This window comes from Mus caroli, chromosome 3 (genome assembly GCF_900094665.2).
Source record: "Mus caroli chromosome 3, CAROLI_EIJ_v1.1, whole genome shotgun sequence".
Classification (NCBI taxonomy): Eukaryota; Metazoa; Chordata; class Mammalia; order Rodentia; family Muridae; genus Mus; species Mus caroli.
Genome location: NC_034572.1, coordinates 147,950,250 through 147,970,364, shown reverse-complemented (window position 1 = coordinate 147,970,364; position 20,115 = coordinate 147,950,250). Strand labels below are relative to the sequence as shown.

General features: G+C 40.7%; 1 protein-coding gene across 1 annotated transcript in view; it reads left to right on the top strand.

The window, feature by feature from the left end:
* Window positions 1–20,115, top strand: part of Tnni3k (TNNI3 interacting kinase) — a 259,531-nt gene that overhangs the window by 54,178 nt on the left and 185,238 nt on the right. Inside the window, 1 exon segment of the mRNA XM_021157700.2 lies at window positions 18,966–19,064. Within this exon segment, the coding sequence (XP_021013359.1) occupies window positions 18,966–19,064 (99 nt within the window).

The window sequence follows — 20,115 nt, the reverse complement described above, 5'->3', positions numbered from 1 at the left end:
CAGAATGGCTAAGATCAAAAATTCAGGTGACAGCAGATGCTGGCAAGGATGTGGAGAAAGAGGAACACTCCTCCATTGTTGGTGGGATTGCAAGCTGGTACAACCACTCTGGAGATCAGTCTGGAGGTTCCTCAGAAAATTGAACCCCCCTGTGTTTTAACCTCTGCATTTTTATCTCTACCTTCTAGGCCATGTGCCCTCTCCTAAGAAGGCTGCTTTGGGGCCAACTTGGATTAGTTAGTCAGTATTAAATAGCTTCCACTATATCCTACCCTTTCTCTTCCTGTGAAAGGTTGTACTTCTTTGTGAGTCACACTAAACAGTGTGTTTTAGTCACTGAACAAGAATTATAGCTATTCAAAATAGAGTGTGGCATTTTTTTGCAGTATTTTTAAAATATCACAATTTTGGAAATTCTGAGAATTATTGACAAAGTTAATTTATTGTCCTTAAATCAAAGAACAACATACCAGGAATTTGAAATCCCAGAGAAACTTGCTTTTTTCCACTCTAAATTAGAACTTTAAATGTATCATTGTTGATGAATAAATATATTTTACTTTTAAAAATCCAAAGAAACCATTAAAAGTTAAGAAAAAAGAGAAATAATTTCAAGACAGGATACTAAATCAAGCCCAGATCACCACAGACAGGAGGTGTGAAGCTCAGATCCCAGGAGACATGGGCTCTATGTCTCTGTGATCCTCTCCAGGGCAGGAGAGCACCCGTTAAACCATCTCAGTGGAACATCACGTGTTGGCTAGTTTTAAGTCAACTTGACATAAGTTAACATAGTTTGCCATATGCGAGTTCAATTGAGAAAATGCCCCCATAAAATTGGGTTAGCCTGTAAGCCATTTTCTTAATTAGTGACCAAAGGGGTAGAACCAAGACCGTTGTGGGTGGGGCCATTGCTGGCTGGGTGGTCCTGGAGTCTATAAGAATGCAGGCTGAGCAAGCCATTGGGAGCAAGCCAGGAAGCAGCACCCCTTCTGGTTTCTGCATCAGCACCTATCTCCTGATTCTTGCTTAGCCTGAGTTTCTGCCCTTTTAAGGCTTGACTGCTTTTAAGAATGAGCTGTGATATGGAACTGTGAATGAAATAAACTCTGTCCTCCCCAAGGGTGGTATTTCATCACAGCAAGAATAATGCTAAGACAATGCCCAAGGCTGTATTGAGAGGTGAGATAATATGATCATTAATTATTCATCTTGTTACATATAAAAAAGAAAAACTAAAATTTTAACTTAACATAGGAAGGAGCTATTTTAGCTCACAAGTTGAGTGTGCAGTTGATCCTGACTCTGTGGCATGAGAAGTCTGAGGCACCTAGTTACTACACCCCTAGGAAGGAAGCAGAGATTTATTCTGGTACATAGATTAATTTCTAATTTTTACTCAGTCTAGGGGCCCCAGCCCATGGGATGGAACCACCTACATTTAACTTGAGTCTTCCTTCTCAGTGTTTCTATGACACAAGTTGTTTCTATACTGATTTCAAATGAGAAGATTAACCAAAACAATATATAAATTAAAGTAGATAGTAATTGGCAAAATAATTTGATTAGACTTTGGAGGAAAATAAATGCTTAGTTATATGAAGTAGTCACACTTCATCTGTCATTATTTTTTTTCCTAGAAATCAGCAAAATGACTTTGGATAGTGGTAGGTTTTGTTTGTTTGTTTGTTTTTTCTTTTTTCTTTTTGTATTTTTTTTTAACCAGAGATGTAGACCTATGGAAGGATAAACCATTGACTAAGTTTTAAATCTCCATCTCACTTACAGTTTATTGTGTCCTGAAAGAAGTGCATTAGGCCTCCGGGAATGCTGGACAAAAACATGAGGAATGAGGGTATCACTGGGGAATGGCAGCAGCTTGAAGCCTTTGCACCATATAAACACATGATTTATATACAAATTGTTTAGGAAAAAAATCAGGGTTTGTTCTCAGTTAGTCCTGGGAATCTGCTGGACAGTGAAGCTCTTCCTTTCTCCAAGAAAAGGTCTCTTCAGAGGAGAAACAATCAGGAGGGTCAGCCATCATTACTCTATTTTAAACTCTTAATGCTACCACAAAGAAAGAATAATCCAAATTTCAGCCCAGTAAATAATCACTAGAGAAGAAACTAAATTGTATCAACTGTAAAATGCATCATTGAAAAAATGTATCATTGTAAAATGTATCAAGTTTTGCCAAGCAATTGCTGTACATCATTACTGTTTGGGCTCCTCTACCTCTCATGCCATGCTGGTGTGCTGTGGTGCTGGAGGTCAGAAAACTGGACTGGGGTCAGACCTAGTGAACTCTTTAGACATGGTTCTTTCCATGTATGGATGACAAATGTAACTGAGATTTCTTCTTTTTTTTTTTTTAATTAAAAATTTGAGAAAACAAGTTCGCTTGCCCCAATATTATTGCTTTCCCAGAGGCAGATTACAGCTCTGACTATAAATAGACTTCTATTATCAAGTTTTATTTCCCAAGGGACAGGAAAATTCATCACTTGTTCTCTCTTGTGTGCATTTAGATTTTGGCAATATGTAAACCTTGAGACTCTGTGCCCACTGTTTAGACTTCACAAAGCTAACCTTGATGTTCTAGAAGGTTTTTTTTTTTTCTATTCTACAAATTTTATTCAGAGAAATTTATACCAAAGAATTGCGAAAGTTGGTCAGAAGCAGCAAATAATGTCAGTGAGATTTATTGCAGATCCACAAGGACGTGGGGCAGTTGTAGAAACTGAAAGAATTATAAATTATACTTTTAGACATTGGTTGCTCACCCTTCCCTTTACCAGATTACTAAACAAATGTCTATTGAACAGCTAATAGGTTGCAAGGTCTTTTCTTGACTCATCGCAGCTGATTCAAGGTTTAAAAAAGAATGCCAACTTGCAGAGCTTCTCCTAGAGGAAAACACACCCATTGAAGTAAACACAAAACAAAATCTCCATGGTGGCAAAATGACTGTCACCCTCTGGCTGTGCCTGGAAATCCTGCCTTGTTGTCTCTTTGTTCTTCCTGCTTTAGTCTGTGGTGACATATCACAGAACATGGAAGCACACGCTCCTGCCCTGCTCAGAACAAATGTGCTCACTTTGTTCTTACCTTAATTATATCTCTTGATCCCAGTCCAACTGTGCCAGTTATGGTCCTGCCTATGGAGCCTTTGGAGTGTTTCTGGCTTCTATAGTTCCTTAGAAATGGGTTTGATGCAGGACCTAATGGTGGCATGGAGGATAATCAGAACATTCAATTGTCCAGTGATACGTGAGTAACTGGAAGGATATACACACAGTCTTTAAGTAATGAGAACATTTTCTCAACCTAATAGAGCCATAAGCTCTCCTACACAAGGAACTAGATACACTCAGAACAGGAGAGGCAGAATGAAATCCAGGTATTAGAACATGGTCACTAAACTGCTCGAGGAGGTATTAAGGAGAAAAATTATAAAAGCATGCATGTACTGAGGGATTAAAGCAATGGCTCCAGCAAAGTCCCTGTCTAAGTGCATGCAAAAAAGGAGAGAGAACACAAGTTTCAAAAGAGAGAAGTTAGTTAAGGATGCATCATTTAGAATTCTCTTCCCAGTGATATATCTCCTAAGCATAATGAAGTGAAGTTCTCGTCAATCAAATACGATTGTGATCCAAGGATCTGAATGAACATTTTATATGAGGAGATGATGGAGGAGTGCACAACGGGACAAACAGATGTGAAAGATGTGGACCACTGCCTCCATTGAGATGTGGACCACTGCCTCCATTGGCTAAAGTCCCCAGTGCTCTTCCCTTTCAAGGGGTGACCCTTCCTTTCTCTGCTTCACCCACCTATTGGTTAATAGGTTATCAAAGACACTCAAGTGCTCTTCTATAATGTTTGTCATTTACATTATCTAAAATATTTTAACTTTACGTATTATGGTTTTCATCTCTGTAAGTTGTACATTGCTCTGTATCATATGTGGTAGTTTGAATATGCTGGCCTGGGAAGTGGCACTATTAGGGGGTGTGGCCTTGTTAGAGGAAGTGTGTCACTATGGGCATGGGCTTTATGACCCCCATCTTTGCTGCCTGTAAGCCAGTCTTCTGTTTGCTTTTGGAATAAAATGTTGGGCTCTTAGCTCCTTTTACACCTTACCTGCCTGGATACTGCCATGCTCCTGCCTTGGTGTTAATGGATTGAAACTTTGAACCTGAACAGCCCCAATTAAATGTTTTTCTTATAGGAGTTGTCTTGGTCATGGTGTCTGTTCACACCAATAGAACCCTAAGACATTATATGTTCATAAATATTCTGAGCTGTCTTACCCCAAAGAATGATTTAAGTATCTATTGTATAATCTTTTATTATCCCTTTTGGAGGTCCTGACAGTTCTCAGTTCTGGGTAAGACTTGGTTGTTTATTTCTTTCACTGAATGTCTTGCTTTACTGCTTCTGCACCCCTAGGATTCCTGACTAGATCCTAAACACTGCGAATACTATGAAACTGTGTGCAGGATATTTTGAATTCCCATAGATATAAACTATGAGTATTGTCAAAATCCTTACTGAGTCACAGACTTGTGACTCTTTTATACTTTTATACTTTATGCTTTCAGGCCTAGCTTTTAAGAATTAGTTGGCATGATTGAAGCAGACCTCAGGTGACACTTACCATCACTTACTGTAGCTATCTCTGCTGAATACTTCGGCTAACTCCCATCATCATAAGAGTTTCCATCCTGAGTGTCAGAAGCAGCCTTGCCATTTTTACCTGTTACATTCTGGGCAATGTTATCATTATCCTTCTCCATGGTCCTCATCCTAGTCAGTAGTTCTCAAGGGCATCTTCTGCGTGTCCAGGGATTTCTTCCTTTGCAGAACTTTTGTAGAGGAATTTTACCCTGGCAATGAGACTGCTTTGGCAAGAGAGCACATCCAGAGATCTGCTAGGTCTATGTGATCAGGCAGGAATGGCATACCTTTAATCCCTCCGGCTGGAATATAGCCATTCCCCTTAGTATGCTCCTTTAAGGTAAAATTAATTTCTAGAAGAAAGCAGTCATGGCTAGAAGTGACATCTAATTGAAGGGCAAACAATGTGACAAATCAGAGAAGGATTTGACAGGATTTGTCAGAGAAAAGCATAGGAAAGAGAAGCTACTTAAGAGCAGTTCAAGGAGGGAGAGAGTCAGTTGGGAGTCAGGGCAGTGAGTGAAGTGCAGTAGAAATGAGTTCTTTAGTGAATTCATACAGATCAGTGCAGGTCAATAGAGGCAGCTGAAGCCAGAGGATAAGAATGGGCCAGAAGATTAGCACAACCTCCCAGAGTTAGTTTGAGGCCAAGCAGAGCAACTCAGTGACAAGCTGAGAGAAGCCAGATTGATTCAGTCAGCTTGGAAAGAAGTTTGTGCCAGAACAGCTGAATTGATCCAGTCAGACAGAGTTCAAAAAGAACTAGATAGGGTGAACTTATTCAGCAGTAAGCCTCTGAGCTGACAATGACGTCAAGCAAATGTAATTTACATCTACAACTTCTCTTCTCTCTGGTACTCTGAATGATGAACTCAAATCCTCTATCCATCCTGGCTGTTCTCTCCTTTGAACTAAGTTCCCTTTCATCTCAGGGAATTGGCCACCAAGCATCTGAGTGTTCCCTTGGTTTGCCACAGCTTGGAACTTCTGGACAGTGCCTGGGCTGATTGCAGGGAACCTTAAGTGTTCTTCCTCAGTAGACTTTGTCGTTCAGTGTTGATGTTCAACCAGATTTATCGAGTCATCAAACCTTTGAGCTGTTTATGGTTATAGTAGAAATTGTACCAAAACTTTAAGATACTTATATTAGGGATCATACTATTACTACCTGTGACTACATTAGAAATTGCAGAAACATTTTGTGAGTTATAAAATAACATTTATTATCTTTGTGGATGCTTACGTTTCAGATTAGTACACTGTTTTATGCTACTATAGAGCAACAGCAGCAACAAAAGACCTGAAAGCAACACTGCAGTAGGAATACAAGTTTTCTTATTTTAAGTAATATAGAATCACCTCAGAACTCACCATAATCCTGTGATCAAACTATATTTTGTGCATAGGTTTATCAAGCTCTCTGAATGTCTTCCAAATGCCATAGGGACCAGGGAGTCAGATGATACACACAAGGAATCACTGCCACGAGCTGGAGCACTGTTAACTCAGAAAAATAGAATTGCCACTGTAGCTGCTCTCAGGCTCTTCCCTGCTTCTGAGAGGAGAAAATGGTACTAATGGATAAGGTCGTTTGTGCCCAAGTTCTATCATGTGCTAACCATGTGGTAAGATTAGAAGACCAAGATTGAGTTCCAGCCATGAGTATATTTTATCCTTTTCTGAAGCAAAACCTGGTTTTGAGCTTCATTTCACTCTCAGTGGGTTTTCATTTCTACCGCCGGAATTTTGGTGAACAGGGCTTGGAATGGCTAGTGAGTGAATTACTAGTATGCCTTTGGTCCTGTATCAGATCTCTGGCTGGCACAGGGAAGGCGTTATTGTAACAGATTCTTACTCTAAAATGCACATGATCCATATGTGGTTCTAGAATATGTCAAACAGCAGAGCTTTGGGTGGCTAAAGCTAAAACTGTGGATATACTGATCTCCCTGTGCCATTTACTCTGATGTATTTGTAGATAACACTCTCAACATTATTGTTAAATAAGGAACCTGTAAGGAACAATGGATGACTAACATCTGTTGTCCTACAGAAAATTAATGTGGGCATCCTGCAGTTCATCAGGTAGTCAGGTTTCTGGTGTTAATTAAGGAGGAAGCTGAGAAAAGGAATTACTGGGTGTTCTAGCTGTGTGCTTTCAATTGTACTGGCCTGAAACCTCAGTGTTCATGTCATCTCTTTTGTTTTTAAATGCAGCTGCTAGAATTCATTAATTACTGCTATAATTTCTCGGGAGGATTCATACCACTCTGTCTTGTCTGAGGGTTGCACTCTTTCTGTGCCCTTCAGTTGAGTCACCTGCAGAATGTAATTATGAAGCCTCAAGCCAAGGTACACCACCTTTGTTTTCCAAACACTTCTCCAAATGTGCTTCCTCTGAGAAGACAAAGGAATGGGACAGTTGGTTTGAAGAAAAGTCCAGAGAAAATTGCTTGTCAGGTATCAATTCCTCTACCATGAGATGTCCCGGCTGCATGTCAAGGAGTGTGGGCCATTCGTGGGAAGGACTATAACTCTTACGGCAATTTCCAGGTCTTAGCAATTGCAATACAGTGGGAACTATGGGGCCTTTTCTCATTAAAACAGATCACGGCTTTTGAAATGTATAGGACACTATGTGTTCCTATGTGTATAATAAAGCCTGGGGTATAAGCCAGAAATTTAAAAATAGGAGTCCCACATGAAGAAGTGATCAGAAAGGCCTCAGGGAGCCAATAGCACAGCACCACAATGGCTGGGGGCGGGGGTGCAGAAGGCGTGGGCCCTCCACTTACAGGCCTTCTGTAGGCTCTCTTTGGAGCAACTCATTTGGCCCCATTTATTCCCTAGCTTGTACTTCTTGTTCCTTTTCAAGGTCCCTTCCTCTCACACTTTTAACCAGAAATATCTCAGGTATATCTCTTCTTATTCTGGTGTAATTACATTTTAGATTATCTCCTTTGATTCTGGTACTTGTCAGCATATCAATCAATAGGTTTCATCAGGTCACCATTGTGCATAGGATTGTACCCCATCATATTCACTTTGCCAAAACCCTCTTTGTCCCTTCACCCCTATTGCTAGTCCAGGGGAAGAGAGAGAGAGAGAGAGAGAGAGAGAGAGAGAGAGAGAGAGAGAGAGAGAGAGAGAGGGGAGAGAGAAGAGAGGAGAGAGAGAGAAGAGAGGAGAGAGAGAGAAGAGAGGAGAGAGGAGAGAGAGAAGAGAGAGAAGGGAAAGAAGAGAGAGAAGGGGGAGAGAGAGAGAAGAGAGAGAGAGAGAGAGAGAAGAGAGAGAGAGAGAGAGAGAGAGAGAGAGAATCTCACTGCCATGAAAGCATAACACAGGAATATTTAGTTTTTATACCATACTGCTCTTAGAATGAGTTGAATGTGGGTCAGCCTCAGCCTCACTGCTCTGATCCATGTGATGCCTCAGGTTCTAGTCATCACATTTCTCCATGTGTTCTCATCACATTACAGTGACAATTGACACTGTATTAGCATATTTAGTAAAGTTTATTTAGCATAAACACACAAAACACATATGCACACATATAAGTACAAACACACAAATACACACAGAACTGTGTTCTTAAGATTTACTTTCACAACTTAAAATGGTGATTTCTTTAATTTCATTGATAATAATTATTTGTGAAATAATCTTCTTAATCTTAAAACTAAATTTAATCTTACTATGGGTGATAAGGAAATCTCACAGAAAGAGAACCATACTTCTATGACAGCCTGGAGAAATGATTTTCCATTTGGGTTTTCTAGACAAAGGCTTAATTAGAGCTGTACCAGAGTTTCAAATTCTATTACAGAAATGGTCATCAATGACCTAAGTGGAAAACTCCATAGAATGTAGATCATGGCTTTCTGACCATTCTCATTCATGACCTGTTTTTACCCAAGAAGTTTTTATGCAAGCCTAGGCATATAGTAACAGAAAACATGCATATAAGTAAAACATATATTCATAATAAATTATGAAGAAATATATTTCAAAATCATTATTTGACATACATATGACTTTGCCATTAATTGAAGGCAAGCAAGTTTGCATACTAATGAAGTAAAATGTGCTTGCTTGTCTAACATGATATGATTGAGAGAGATGATTTGATGCTTTTGTACTGAAAGTGATAGGTAAATAGTAAAAGTCCTGTCTGTCATTAAAGTTATGATTCTAGTGTATACACAGCAAGACATTGCAAAGAGCAGCATGTACTGGCCTCAACTTGATCTGAGAAATCCCAGTGTTCATTACTGCTGTGTGGTGATAGCATACACATGCAAAGAGCACGTGTGCTTAGTGTGCAAGCTCTAGAAAACTTGTATGTTACAGGCAAACCCTGACACAACACCATATATTCAGATGTTTGCTTTTGACTGAGGCTGTGCTGTGTAACCCTGTGCTATGTCACCTCACAGGTGTCTGCTTGAACAACTATTGCTTGTTGACATTTTTTCTTGTCTTTCCCATCCCCAGCTTTACCATTCCTGACTATGCTTCCCACCACTTTTTTCACTATATTTAGATATTATAATTAGAGATTATAAATATCTGTCTTAGTCAGGCCTCTACTGCTGCAACAAAGCACCATGGTCAAAAAGAGAGTTGGAAGTGGAAGAGGGTATTCATCTTACACTTGCACATCACTGTTCTCCAGCAATGGAAGTCAGGAAAGAAACTCAAGCAGGGAAGGAACCTGGAAGCAGAACCTACTCAGAGGCCATATATATATCACTATATTATTTCCACCAAAATTTATTCTCCAGTTCAATGCCAGCAATGGCTAAACTCATTCTATGATCTCCCTATTAATGTGACCATAATTTCTAACCTTTTCTTTATGGAGTTCCAGAGATGTGGCTATGGACTTTGTACTGGCTAGATTTGTGTGTCAACTTGATACAAGCTAGAGTCATCAGAAAAGAGGCTCAGTTGAGGAAATGCCTCCATGGAATGCAGCTGGAAGGCCTTTCTCAATTAGTGATTGATGTGTGAGGGCCCAGCCCATTGTGGTTGGGGCCATCCCTAGGCTGGTGGTCCTGAATTCTATAGAAAAATCATGCTGAGCAAGTCAGGGGAAGCAAGTCAGTAATCAGCACCTTCCATGGCCCTGACTAAGACATACATTTATATTATCCTTTTTCCTTTCTTCTATTTTCTTCTTTTTCCTCTCCTCTCCCCTCTTTTCCTCCTCTTCTCTTCTTTAACCAGTGAAATTGGGGCCTTGGGTATGATACACAAGCACTCTACCACTGAGCTGTATCCCAAGCCTGATAATATTCTTTTAATGAAATATTTCTTTATGTGAGCTATGGATTTCTCATAAGAAACATGCTCATATATGCAGGCCTCTTGCAGCTTTCATCTACCTATGGCCAGTTTCTTCGAAGTAAGGTCAGCCATGTATGAACAATGAATGGGTCAAATCTGTTGTGAGGTATAGAGTGCTACTCACATAGGATTCTGAGCTAGGTTCCCAGTGGTGGATTTCGAGTAAGACTCATGTCACTGGGTGTCTTGTGACTAGACAGATATTATAAGAAACAATCTGCTGCTCAGGCCATGAGGGGTTGAGACACCAGAGAACCATGTGAAGCAGTTTGCACTTAGCTGTTCTTTGGGGAGGCAAGACCTTCAGGCAAGACTGTCTATCAGCAGGTATCTGATCTCCTTCTAGGACCTGGGGATAGTTGGAATTTTAGAAACTGTAAACCTGATAAACAACTTGAGAAAAGTCGCTGGATATAAAATTAACTCAAACAAATCAGTGGCCTTCCTCTACACAAAAGGATAAACAGGCTGAGAAAGAAATTAGGAAAACAACACCCTTCACAACAGTCACAAATAATATAAAATATCTTGAGGTGACTCTAACTAAGCAAGTGAAAGATCTACATGATAAGAATTTCAAGTCTCTGAAGAAAGAAATCTAAGAAGATCTCAGAAGATGGAAAGATCTCCCATGCTCATGGATTGGCTGGAGTAATATACTAAAAATGGCCATCTTGCAGAAAGCAATCTACAGTTTCAATTCTTCACAAAATTAGAAAGAAAAATTTGTCCAATTATGTCCAATTACATCCAATATACACATGGAATGCACTCACTAGTAAGTGTATATTAGCCCAGATGTTTGGGATACCCACAATACAATTCACAAACATGAAACTCAAGAAGCAGGAAGACCAAAGTGTGGATACTTTGATCCTTCTTAGAAGGGGGAACAAATTACTCATGGAAAGAGTTACAGAGACAAAGTGTGGAGCAGAGACTGAAGAAATGACCCAGAGACCATCCCACCTGGGGATTTATCCCATATACAGTTATGAAATCCAGACACTTTTGTGGATGCCAACAAGTGCTTTCCTGTTATAGCTGTCTCCTGACAGGCTCAACCAGTGCCTGACAAATACAGAGGTGGATGCTCTCAGTCTACCATTGGACTGAGCACAGGGTTCCCAAAGAAGGAGCTAGAAAAGTTACCCAAGGGGCTGAAGGCCTTTGCAGCCCCATAGGAGGAACAACCATATGAACCAACCAGTATCCCCAGAGCTCCCACGGAATAAACCACCAACCAAAGAGTACACAAGGTGGGACTCATGACTCCAGCTGCATATGTAGCAGAGGATGGCCTAGTCGGTCATCAATGGGAGGAGGGGCCCTTGGTCCTGTGCAGGCTCTATGCCCCAGCATTGGGGAATGCCAGGGCCAGGAAATGGGAGTGGGTGGGTGGGTGAGCATGGGGAGGGGGGAAGGGATAGCAAGTTTTTGGAGGGGAAACCAGGAAAGGGGATAACATATGAAATGTAAATAAAGAAAATATCTAATAAAAAGTAATAATAAATGATTTTTTGAAACAAACAAACAAAGATGTAAGTAAAGTGTATCTGTTGTGGATAGCCCTGGCATAGCTTGTATTTTGTACTAATTCTGATTTCCCAGGAGGGGCTGTAGATGAGGTGTGAATCACATACACAGGTGACTTCCTGTGAATCTTCTTTCCACCTTAACTTGTAAAAATAAAGGCTAGATTGGGCAGTGGAAAGGAAGGTGGAGCTGAAAAGTTTGAGGGAGAAGGAGGAAAGGAGAGAATGGAGAGAGAACAGAGAGAGAAGGGAGGAAGATGGAGGGAGAGGAAGATGATCCAGATTCTGCATGGTTTTAAATAGCCACGGGTATATGAATATCATGTAAGGGAAGGATAATTACAGGACAGTTTGTCTTATCTAGGTGGGCAATTTATATATGTATCAATTGGCTCTGAGTAAATTGTGTGGACATCTTGTGAACTGAGAATTTACTGATATATAAATCTGACTGATTAATTATAAGCTTCTAGAGTTTTGATTTTACAGGGTTACTGGGATTTGGAACCTCTGACCACAGTGGGTGGATGGTTGGGAATGTGAGCAAAATCTGCAGCAAGAGAAATGTGAAATATGCGGTCACTGCTTAGGGCTAGCCATAAAGGCAGCAGGGTTGCCTGGTTCCAAGAGTAGCCGGGTATATCGTGGGATGGTCTTACTTTTGTAAAATATTTCCCACAGCATGTATCTGTAGCATGACAAGTTCAAACCTGCTCTAAGTGCATCCCAAGGATCCCTACAGCCATACAAGACAGAAAGCATCCTGTCCTGGAATGGCAATTACTCCTTTGATGTAATTTTCCAGGGAACTCTCTCCAAAGTGTCAAATTCCAAGACCAGATTTCTGTGTTCTGAGGATTGAGTCAGAGGTAAGAACTCATTAACGACTCTCAAAAATTTTAGGAGAGCAAGTGATAATTTGAAGGTGTAGTGATTAAAACTGTCACTAAATATTAGAACTAGACAAAGAAGGAATCAACCAACAGCTATGGTAACGTTTGAAATCAGTTTGAACTACTGAGGCATAGACTTTGAAACACATTTTCTCCTGAAAGCTTTGCAGGTATGGATTTTCCATCCGAGATCCAGTTCCTGATTCTTTTTTTCTCTCAGTAGAAATGGTCAGATACACACCACAAAGCTGTGGCTATTTACTAACTACAAGTTTTAAGTAAATCGCAGTTCTGAGCATGAGTTTGAAGAGAACTTTAAAGAAGTAACTGAAAATGAACTAGCACTTAAATAAGAAAGTCATAACTACAAATACAGATATTCATAGGTGTAAGACACCAGGTTGTGTTTTTGGTCATTGCAGCTGAGACAAATTGGCATTTTCTATAACCAAGAGTTTACCTTGTTCTTTTTCTCCTCCGTGGAGCATCTATTTCTTCTTAGTGTTATATCTTCCTGCCTTCATCCCTGCCACCTGACTACCATAAAAGAGAAGATAAAATAGTAGCTGAATGGATTCTATCATGAAGAAGCAGAATGTGTGAGTGCACGTTTAATCCACAAGCCAAAGAAGAGGCTCGCTAGGACCTCTGCAGGGATAACACGGAAAACAAACATCTACAGAGGAGAATTTATATCATGATTGTTCCACTCTCAAAATATAGAGTCCTAGCCCAATTTCTGTGATAATAAACTAGCTACTTAATGCAAAGCACTTTATGGTCCTTCTCTTTCTGTTACTTGAAGGTCCACTTACCAGTTTACACTCTAATTATATCTCTGCAGACTATACAAAATTAACCTAATACAACTTACAGACTGAAAGTATCTATAGACAGGCTGTTCAGGGGTCATAAGATAACACCTGTTTCCAGTTTACTATTTGATATAAAATTTTATTATGACATTTTTAGGAAAAATGTTAAGACAGTATTCTTCCAAGAAGTTTGAAATAGCAGAATAACTCTGTAATTACTTTTCTGTTTCTGTTAGCTAGGAAGGCCTTGAAATTGTGGTGATCTCTCTGCTTCATACTTCTGAGTGTGTGTGTGTAGGGGGTAGCATATAACATTAGACTGAGATAGCCCAGAAAAAAATCTTTATGAGATAAAGTATGTAATATTTTAAAGCCCAGTTATAAGTTCCATCGTGAATAAAATGCTTGGGAATTGCTGAAGATTGTCCTGAAATAAAAGTTTACTAGGCATTTAATGAACTGCATTGTTCAACATTCTTAATATACAAGCAGGTTGTCATTGTCTACATTTAAATCCCCCTCCCATATATGATTAAATCCCCTTATACATGATAGCAGGTATATCTTCCCTTTTTCTCTTTGATTAGAAATAGAGCCAACGACTACATTTGTCATACCTGCAGATATCTTGCACAGTAGCAAATAGAATGTAGTGAATATGGGACTCTTTGTACTAAGAAGAGGATGAAGTAGGCTTTTGAATGTTTCCTACTCTGGGTAGAAGACTCATAGGTAAAATGACTATATAGCTCTTTCTTTAAATGTCTATATTGTGTTGACCTGACTAGGAGATATTTGCACACCAAATATTCCTTATTCCCATGAGTTCTAGCAAAGAGTCTTCCTGGAATGACACTGAACATTGATTGTAATGTTGAATAATTTTATATTCTTGAAAACCCAGGATTCCCACATACGGTGCTCTCAATAGTTAAGTATTTCCTTACATTTAAAAATAGCTATTAAAAACCCACAGTTCAGTAAGGACTCCATGTGGTTTCATTAAAGCTTAGATTTTGACAGGTTCTCAGAAGGCCAGTATTTCATAATTAATGGATACTCGGCCCAAGGTCGACCTTCTCAGTGCCTGGATGAGTGCAAACTTGGTAGGGAAGAAATCTGCTTTTGACTATTTATCTTTCTAGAAGGAAAGTAAATTATGGGACCATGTCCAAGAAATTGGCTCTGTGTGTTAATATTTTAAAGTCATTTTACAGTAAAAAGATCATAGGATCCATTTTGTTTTATTCTATATTTAAAATTACAGAAATTTAAAAAGCCTCATCTCCATGCCTGCCTAACAGCCTTGCATGAGTTTCTGAGGTTGGACTTTCAATCACTGGAAGACTCAGACAGCAGACTCTTCATATTAATGACTCTGGCATTCATTTCCAACCTGATCTACAGAACCTTACAGACAGGCATCTTCTTCCACCTGGGTTGAGTCATTTGCTAATGAGATCCTGCTGACAGAGGCAGCCAAAAGGAACTACAATTTGAAGTCAGGCAGATGTAGATTTGTGTTCTTCCTCTCCTTCATAGAGGCAGGTTGACCATAAGTATGTCACATGATCACCCAAGGTTCCATTTTCTTCATTTCAAAATGTGAGAGCAGTGACTGTCTTTCTGTTTGGAGGTAAAAATGTATCAGATGCTAAGATCCATTGGAAAAGACTATAAGTGAGGCATTATTAGAAGTAAAACTCAATGCACACACTGGTTCTACTATCACCAACATAAAATGTCTAAACACTAAAGCTCAGTTCTGAAAACATCTACAAAGTGAAGCACCTGCTTATATTTTTGTCCTGCACAGAATTTCAGATTTCCCTACACAGCTTAGTCCCCTTCAAGTATGAATCGCAGAATGAGTTTTTTTTTTTTTTTTTTTTTTTNACTCACTTTGTAGACCAGGCTGGCCTCGAACTCAGAAATCCGCCTGCCTCTGCCTCCCGAGTGCTGGGATTAAAGGCGTGCGCCACCACGCCCGGCTTGCAGAATGAGTTTTAATCTGACAGTGAACATGTAAACTATGGCGGCACAGGAGTCATCTATGTCACCACTAACCAGGAACCCTGAGACAGAAAGTGGCCATGGTTGTTTTGATTTGCATTTCCCTGATGACTAACAATATGGAACATTTCTTTAGGTGATTCTTGGTCATTCAATCTTCCTCAGTTGAGGATAATTTGTTTAGCTCTGTACCCTATTTTTAATTATAAATGTTTTATAGATATTTTCTTTATTTACATTTCAAATGTTACCTCTTTTCCTTGATTCCCCTCCGAAAACCCCACTATCTAATCACCCTCCCCCCCCCCCCCCCCCCGCTCACTAAACCACCCACTCCTGCTTAACTGTCCTGACATTCATACCCCTACACTGGGGCTTTGAGACTTCACATGACCAAGGGCCTCTCCTCTCAATGATGTCCCACAAGGCAATTCTCTGCTACATGTGCAGCTAGAGCCAGGGGTCCTTCCATGTATTGATGGTTGGTGGTTTAGTCCCTGGGAGCTCTGGGGGTACTGGTTGGTTCATATTGTTGTTCTTGCTATGGGGCTGCAAACCCGTTCAGCTCCTTGGGTCTTTTCTATAGCTCCTCCATTGTGAACCCTGTGCTCAGTCCAAAGGATGGCTGTGGGCATCCACTTCTGTATCTGTCAGGCAAGGGCAGAGAATCTCAGGAGAGACAGCTATATCAGGCTCTAGTCATCAAACACCTGTTGATTCAACCCTGTGGTTCCACCTCACACCCATCAGAATGTCTAAGATCAAAAACTCAGATGACAGCAGATGCTGATGAGGATCTGCTGACGTGGAGAAAAAGGAACAGTTCTCCATTGTTGGTGGGATTTCAAGCTGGTACAAACTCTGGAAATTGGTTTGTCAGTTCCTCAGAATGTTGGACATAGTACTACCTGAGGACCCAGATATACCACTCCTGGACATATACCCAGAAGATGCTCCACAATGTAATAAGGATGCATGCGCCACTATGTTCATAGCAGCCTTATTTATAATAGCCAGAAGCTGGAAAGAACCCAGATATCTCCCTCAAGAGAGGAATGGATACAGAAAATGTGGTACAATTACACAATGGAGTACTACTCAGCTATTAAAAACAATGAATTCATGAAATTCTTAGGCAAATGGATGCATCTGGAGCATATCATCCTGAGTTAGGTAACACAATCATAAAAGAACACACATGACATGCACTCACTGATAAGTGGATATTAGCCTAGAAATTCAGAATACCTAAGCTACAATTCACAGACCACATGAATATCAAGAAGAAGGAAGATCAAAGTGTGGATGCTTTGGTCCTTCTTAGAAGGGGGAACAAAATACTCACTAGAGGAAATACAGAGACAAAGTATGGAACAAAGCCTGAAGGAAAGGTCATCAGGAGACTGACTCACCTGGGGATTCATCCCATGTACAGTCACTAAACCCAGACACTATTGTGGATGCCAAGAAGTGTTGGCTGACAGGAGTCTGATATAGCTGTCTTCTGAGAGGCTCTGCCAGAGCCTGACAAATGCAGAGGCGGATGCACACAGCCGACCACTGGACTGAGCACAGGGTCCCCAATGAAGGAGATAGAGAAAGTGCATAAGGAGCTGAAGGGGTTTGCAGCTCCACAGGAGGAACAACAATATCAACTAACTAGACAACCCCCCAGAGCTTCCAAGTACTAAACCACCAACCAAATTGTACACATGGAGCAACCCATTGCTTCAAACGCATCTGCAGCAGAGGATAGCCTTGTTGAGCATCAGTGGGAGAAGAGGCCCTTGGTCCTATGAAGCCTTGATGCCCCAGTGTAGGGGAATGCTAGGGTGGTAAGGTGGGAGTACGGGGTGGGGAATCACCCTCATAGAAGCTGGGGGAGGGGGATAGGAGAGGGGTTTCTGGAATTGAAACTGGGAATGGGGATAACATTTGAAATGTAAATAAATAAAATATCCAATAAAATGGTAGCCAAGGACAATGTTACCCCCAATGTTCATACAATGAATAAATAAATGAATGAGCTCCTTAGAGACCCCAAGCAAACTTGGACAAGGCAGAGTCATCTCATTCCTGACACTGACCTGATCTATGACCCTCAGCAATTTCTAGATTCCTCCATTTCTCAATGGCTTCCATGTTAAAATCTAAGACTTTTGACAAATGACCATGATCCACATATTTCTGAGGATAATGCACATAAGAAGCCTGTTTGTTGGGACAAAAATTGAATTAGGAACCAAGCTCTCTCAACCCTCCAGATCAAGATCCAGTTTCCCCTCTAATAGACTCTTGAAAGTTTTCTCAAGTGTGTATCAGCTAAAGACTAGTTTTACATTAGAAAAGTTTTCATTAAAACTAAATATAATTTAAGGAATTTATGCAACACTGTCCAAAGCAGAAAATATCTGAAGTCAGTCTCTGTTGAAAAAGACCTGAAGAGTCATCAGACTTGATCTTTAAAGAGAGCAGAACACAGCACTCTAAAGTAACCTACTTGGGTTCATCAAGTAATGACAGAGAAAATGGAGAAGAAATGAACAAGAACAACTCTGTTCTCTACTTGTTTGCCTATAAGGAAGACAGACATTTATAATCATCTCATTTCTCCCTTCTCTACAAGTGTGAGCAACAGTTAGCACCCACTCTTATTAACAAAGAGAAGATTAATATGTGGTAGTAACATTTGTATCATTATGACAAAATACCCAAGCAAGCAAGAAAGAAACCAAAAAAATCAAAACCAACAAAGCAAAACAAAAACAGAACAAGACTAACATACAAGCATAAAGGAAGGAAGGGTGGTTTATGGTTTACTGTTCATTTGAGCTCTTGATTTCTACGTGTTAAGTATATTACTTTTAAAGAGCTACATGATTAGACAGGATTTTATGGTGGCCAAAGTGTGTGGAAGATGAATGTTTATGTCAGCATCAACCAGGACAAAGAAAACAAGACAGAAAGTGATGCTTCCATCACTTTCATTTATCCTTACCTCATAAGTTTACAAAGCCTCCCCAAACAGTATCACCTTCTACAGATTAGCCTTGCAATCATGAGCTCATGTAGAACGTGTGCGTACAGACATAGCACAAGAGAACCTCCAAAATGAACCTTGCCTAGACAGAGAAGAAATAGATTCATCCAAGCATGTGGCAACAAAGAGAAGGACACTGAGGAAACCTTGTAAGTGGCACTTTAGCTGGGTTTAAACCTCTGGAGATAGGACTGAGGGCAACGTGAAAACAGAGCAAAGAAAGGAAACTGGAAGTTGTTTCATTATACAGAATAGAGGTTTTGGAGGCATGCTAGAAAGTGGGTCAGAAAATCGAATTATTTTCGGCCAAGCATGATGACTTAAATTTAATGCCTAGGTCCTACATTGTAGAAGTTGTTCTTGGACCTACCTGTGTATTCTGTGGCATACACACTCATGCACACACACACACACACACACACACAAAACAACACAAACAAGTGATACCATTAGACTGAGGAGGAGCTTAAATGTCATATGAAAGTGCTGGAGTTTGTTCTCCAGGCAAAGTCAAGAAGGAAAGGATGTAGACAGGAGAATGTGTTTCTGAATGGACTTCCTGTTCAGGAGCTGTTCATGGTGCTGACTGGCTACCCTCTGAGAGGTCGCAAATAACAAACACCTCTTTCTCATCTAGGCTGTGGAACTGCTGCTGCAGCATGGAGCCAATGTGAACGTTCAAGATGCAGTCTTCTTCACCCCACTGCACATCGCAGCCTTCTACGGGCACGAGCAGGTAGGTATGAAGTGGGAGCTTCAATATCATGTAATATGCTCATCAGCTCCATCCATGGGAGCTAGTAGATCCTATAAACACTGCATGATTATGTCATTCATTGTTACTGTCTTATTGTAGAAAGGAGGCATTAGTGTGTGCATTGGTGGTTTGCAGCAATGGAAATCAGCCAGTCTGAGTTTGGGGGAAAAAAAATCTTTCCCAGGTTTACGGCTATCTGTAGCTTATATAGTACTTCTAATCTCCATTTCTTAATGGAAAAATATTTATGATTTGAACTTTCCAGGGATGCCTTTACAAAGAAATAGAGTTGCTTCGGAGATATGTAGCCAGAGACACTCTAGGTGCTAGTGGAGTAGGCACAAGACATGTTACAAAGGCCCTTCCAGAAGCTCCCTGAAACAGGCATCTTTAAGAAACCTTATTTCGAGTCTGCACAGGCAAGAGTGTGGACTACAGAAGCTAACAGCTTCTAGGACAGGAGGGAGCCACAGAGCTTCTGAGGCAGACCCCGTTTTGGGCTGCAGACATCTGGGCACCTTCCCTGCCAGAGGAGAGGTGTCCACCCCACCTGGGAGGGCTTTGCCGGAGCATCGGTGGGAGCAATCTTGGTTCCCTGATCCCACCGAGATTAGTCTGCACAGATGAGAGTGTGAACTACAAAAGCTAACAGCTTCTGGGATAGGCAGGAGCCACAGAGCTTCTGTGGCAGACCCCGTTTGGGGCTCCAGACATCCAGACACCTTCCCTGCCAGAGGAGAGGTGTCCAATCTGTCCAGGAGGGCTTTGCCAGAGCACCTGAGGGAGCCATCTTGGTTCCTGGATCCCACCGAGACTAGTCTGCAGAGGTGAGAGTGTGGACTACAGAAGCTAACAGCTTCTGGGACAGACCCTGTTTCAGACCTTCATCTTCTGCCAGGAGGCAAGTCCGAACGCCATATATCTGTGCACCTTCTCTGCAAGAAAATGCAAAATGCAAAATGATCCTAACTCAAAACATGCAGGAAATCCAGGACACAATGAGAAGACCAAACATACTGATAATAGGAGT